This window comes from Gavialis gangeticus, unplaced genomic scaffold (genome assembly GCF_001723915.1).
Source record: "Gavialis gangeticus isolate Ggan-Ray unplaced genomic scaffold, GavGan_comp1, whole genome shotgun sequence".
In the NCBI taxonomy this organism is placed as follows: domain Eukaryota; kingdom Metazoa; phylum Chordata; order Crocodylia; family Gavialidae; genus Gavialis; species Gavialis gangeticus.
Window position 1 is genome coordinate 61,093,481 of NW_017729033.1, and position 4,324 is coordinate 61,097,804.

The window sequence follows — 4,324 nt, forward strand, 5'->3', positions numbered from 1 at the left end:
AGGCACAAACACGGAGGGCAAAGAACAGCGTCAGGCATAGGTACAGAGGGGCATTGCATGGCGGGGGGGCAGACCTGGGTAGGGACAAGGGGCAGGGGAGCAATGAGGAAGGGATCTGGACCTTCACTCCATGCCATTGCTTTCCTCACTACAGCAGTTGCAGGGGACATACTTAACATGACCACTAATTAGATTCTATACATGGCAAATTATAACAGATTTATTGGGGGGTTGTCTTACATTTGAAGTCATCTTAGATTTGGGTAAATGCAGTATTATTTCTTTCTTGGATTATATTTTGGTATACTCCTTTGTATCCCACTCTTAAAATGGTAGTATGTGTTGTCTCCTAGAAATATTTCTATAAATACTAAGTTCAGTAATTATTATTTGCATTCAGATATCAAGGCAGTTGGAGGTGTTATACATGCAGTGCTTAAATAAAACTTTCCCTGCTTTTGAACTTTCTTTCTTAGGCAGTGAATTATTGAGAAAATTACAGTGAAAACACAAGGATAAAAGAAACCAGAAAACAGTGTTGTTACAGTCAGTTTTATTTTTTTTCCTTCACCGAACTCTCCACAGAACTATATTCTCAGGCTTTTCTTTATTAAATCTTAACCACAATTACATTTTTAGAATTTGGTTTCTGCATAAAAAATGGATTTATAGTAAAAAGTACTGATTCAAGAGTGACAAATTGGTAAAGGTAACTATTTTGGAACAGCATACTTTTTTTTAAGCCATTGGGTATAAATGTCTAGTTACTGTGTATAAAACCTACAAAAAAACTTTTGATTTTTTTCATACTTATACAGTTTAGAGTCTATTATTTTAAGAATGTTATAAAACCAAAAATTATGTGTACGACAAAAAGGTCCACTTTTAAATGATCTAGTTTTTTAGTATAATTTACTGATTGGTCATATTTGTGAGTTTACCGCTGTATTTTCATTCCTTTATTATTCACACGTTTATTGTATAATGCAGTGTGTTGTATGTTGGGGTTAGGGAGCTTAAATGAAAATGAATTTGGAAGCAAAGAATGCAAACTACAATATCAACTCTGGATGGCTGTCAAATGTCATGGCTTATTTTTAAAAATAAGACTGGGTATCAGATTTATTATAAAAAATTAACCATATCTTATTCTTTTGCACACAAATGTCTTTCAGCAAAAAAAGCATTTGAAAAGAGAGTATCTCCTATAATAATAGACAACACAAATATACAAGCATGGGAGATGAAGCCTTATATTGCTCTGGTTAGTATGATAATTTGAGTGTTATAAAAAAAAGATTGCAAACTAAGCTGAGAACATATTTTCAGATAAGGTCTTAGGCCTCTCTCCAGTCTTTGTTTGATTTCAACAGGGGAGAATTGCTCCCACAAGCAGAAAAGTGATTAAAATTAGCATTGTGTTACTTGGTGCATATGTCCTAGTATTGTATCTACTTTATTGACAAATTCAGGTGTTTGTACTATGGAGCAAATGTGGTTTTTAAAGAGCAAGCTGGATTCTATTCCATCTTATCTATAAGATGGAATAGTGAAAATGTAATCAGTGAAAACGTAAGCAGAAATAATTGAATGAACTGAAATAAGAAAAAAAAGAAGATGTGCATGGTGTAAAATTTTGAGTTTTCAAAACACTAGCTGAACAAAGTAGATTAGATCGGGTATGAAGAAACTAGTTGATAAAAACGAAAACACATTTAATTAATTTTTATGGGAGTTATGTATCTAAATCACATAGATTACTATGGAACTTAATCTTCATAACAAATAAAGCATAGCCCAGGGTCAGTATATTTCTGGAGTGTTAAATTTGTTTTGTATATTGAGCACCTGATTTATTATTTATGTATGTTTTGTATGCAGTGTGCTCTTTCATGGAAATAAAGAATCCCTGATATGTTTTGCATTCTATTTTTGTATGTTTATTCAGGCTCAGCAGTACAAATACAAAGTCATGTTCCGAGAGCCAGATACTTGGTGGAAGTTTAAACCGAAAGAACTCGAAAGGTAAAAGTAATACAGAAGATTTGAAATAAGCTCTTTCACCTTCCATTTACCTTGTTTAAAATAGTTTGTTACCTTGACAATGGCTATTGGGTTTCCCTGTGCCGCTGAGCCTCTTGTTAATGATGAAATAAACACCTATGTGATATTTATTTTTATTTTAACAGCTCAGAAAGCTATTATTGTTTACAATTGCTTACAATGCTGTTGTTTTTGCATGAGGTTTTGTTTAAGTGTTTGAGGAATTCCTTTGGTTTTTTTTAATATTGTTTTAATTTTACATCCAGGTTCCAAAGAGATTGACTAGTAGCTTTAAAACAGTAGCATATAAATAATACTTTGCAGAATTGTGAAAATGCTAACACAGCCTTAAAACATCCCTTGGGAACTGAAGCACAATGATCCAGAGGGACCCACCCTTAACAATTTGCAAGGCTGTGTCCCATTATGCTGAGTCTCTTCTTGCATCTCTCTGGCTGTTCTGCTCCATGGTTAGCCTTCCCTGACCCAGAATGTCCCTCCTAACTTTTAGATTGGACCAGTCAGCACTACTTGATATGAGAGAGAGAGGCCCCTGTGAATCAGCCCTTCTGAGCCACCAGTAGATGCTTGGTTACACTCTACCTGTGCCATCTGAAGTGCTTAACTGATGATACTTACAGATGCCAGGTGCTTACAGGGATCCTTCTGAAGCAGCCCTGGGTTGGTGGATAAAGAAAACATTTCACCTGCTGCTGGAACTTAACTCAGGTCTTCTTCTAGTTCCATGCAGTTTGCAGCTTTAGCTAGGTTTTACTCGTGCTAGATCAAGCAGCTTGTTTTCTGAGATATAATAAAGGCAGTGTAAAATCCTATCCAAAGTTGTTGGCATATGTTGGCATGTAGCTATAACAAGAGGCAGATTTGTTTGTTTCCTTCATGGCAGCTTCTGCTCAACTGAACAGTACCAGAAAGTAGCCCAGAGAAGGTGGACTGAACAAAATCTCCTCTATGCATTTTAAATCCATGCATCACTGACAGAAAGTGAACCAAGAGCAACTGTACTGGTTTGCCACATTCCAGACAGTAATAAAAAAGATAAGTGCCTTTAGTGTAAATATTGCATTGAAAATTAAGCAAAACATACAATACAAAGAAAAACCATTCCATCTTCTAGCTGTTCTCTTTGAGTGTTAAAATAAAAACTGTTAAAATCTCATTTTAATCTCCAGGCGTAACATTCATGGTATATCCAAAGAAAAGATCAAGAGAATGTTGGAACGGTATGAGCGTTGCCTTACTGTTAATTCAGTCCTGAATTCTCCAGTCCCAAACAAATCAGAGATTACTATCTGGAATGAAGAACCTACTCGGGATGAAAGCTGTGGGTAAGATCGACTTTTTTAGTCTTTAAAAGTTTAAGAATTTTAGAAATGAATTGTTAAAGGAGTCAGCCGCCGCAGGATGGAAATCTATCAGTCCAGTTGATTGCCAGTGTCCTACAAGCTTAACTTTATCCTTTTTGCTTTCTTCTGCCCTGGAAATATGCTGTTGGTTGTATACTTTAGATTTTGTATGCTGTTTATAAAGTGCCTAATAAAGTTTTTAAAAATTTAGTCCCAACTGTATGTAATATACCTATGAGTTCTGTATGTTCTTATTGTGGGGTATACTGGAGCACAAGCTGACGTGTGTGTGTAACTGCAATGAGCAATCTGTTTGATATTTTAAATTATATTCAATATATGGTTGTGTAAGTTTAAGGGGGTCTATGTAAATTATATTTATTATGTTTTGTTGCAATTATTTTTAAAGTCTCTCAGAGTAAATGATGTATTATGTGTTTTTATAGCATATGGAAAATGGACTCCTTTAACAGGACTGTATTACAGTGTAGTTCAGGGGTGGGCAATAATTTCAGCTGGAGGGACTCTTAATGAGATTTGGTGAGGTGTCAAGGGCCACAAGGGTGCCCCGCCCCCTGGTCACCATCTTGTGACCAGAAGTTCTGCTCCCTGACCTTTGACACCAGAAATTTGTCCCCATGCCCAGAAAATTACTCCTTTTGGGAGGGAGGGGGTGTTGCTTGTATATTGTGTGTAAAGAGGTGGGATGTGTGTGGGGTGGCTGTGGCTGAGGTGTGGGGTGTGTGTGACTGCTGGATGTGTGTGTGTGTGCTGGGTATGTGTGCGGGTATGATGCAGGTGAGGTGTGTGTATGATGTATGAGTGGATGTGTGTAGGGGTGTGAGATGTGTGGTTGGTGTGTGGGAGTGTTGGATATGTGTGTGGGTATGGTGGGGGTGTGTGGGGGGAGGTATGTG

At 36.7% G+C, this 4,324-nt stretch overlaps 1 protein-coding gene across 2 annotated transcripts in view; it reads left to right on the forward strand.

Moving 5' to 3' along the window:
• N4BP2 (NEDD4 binding protein 2) overlaps positions 1-4,324 on the forward strand; it is a 96,396-nt gene that overhangs the window by 50,518 nt on the left and 41,554 nt on the right. For both annotated transcript variants that reach the window (XM_019526064.1, XM_019526066.1), the window contains exons 7-9: positions 1,176-1,264; positions 1,949-2,025; positions 3,234-3,389. In XM_019526064.1, the coding sequence (XP_019381609.1) occupies positions 1,176-1,264; positions 1,949-2,025; positions 3,234-3,389 (322 nt within the window). The remainder of the gene's footprint in view (positions 1-1,175; positions 1,265-1,948; positions 2,026-3,233; positions 3,390-4,324) is intronic.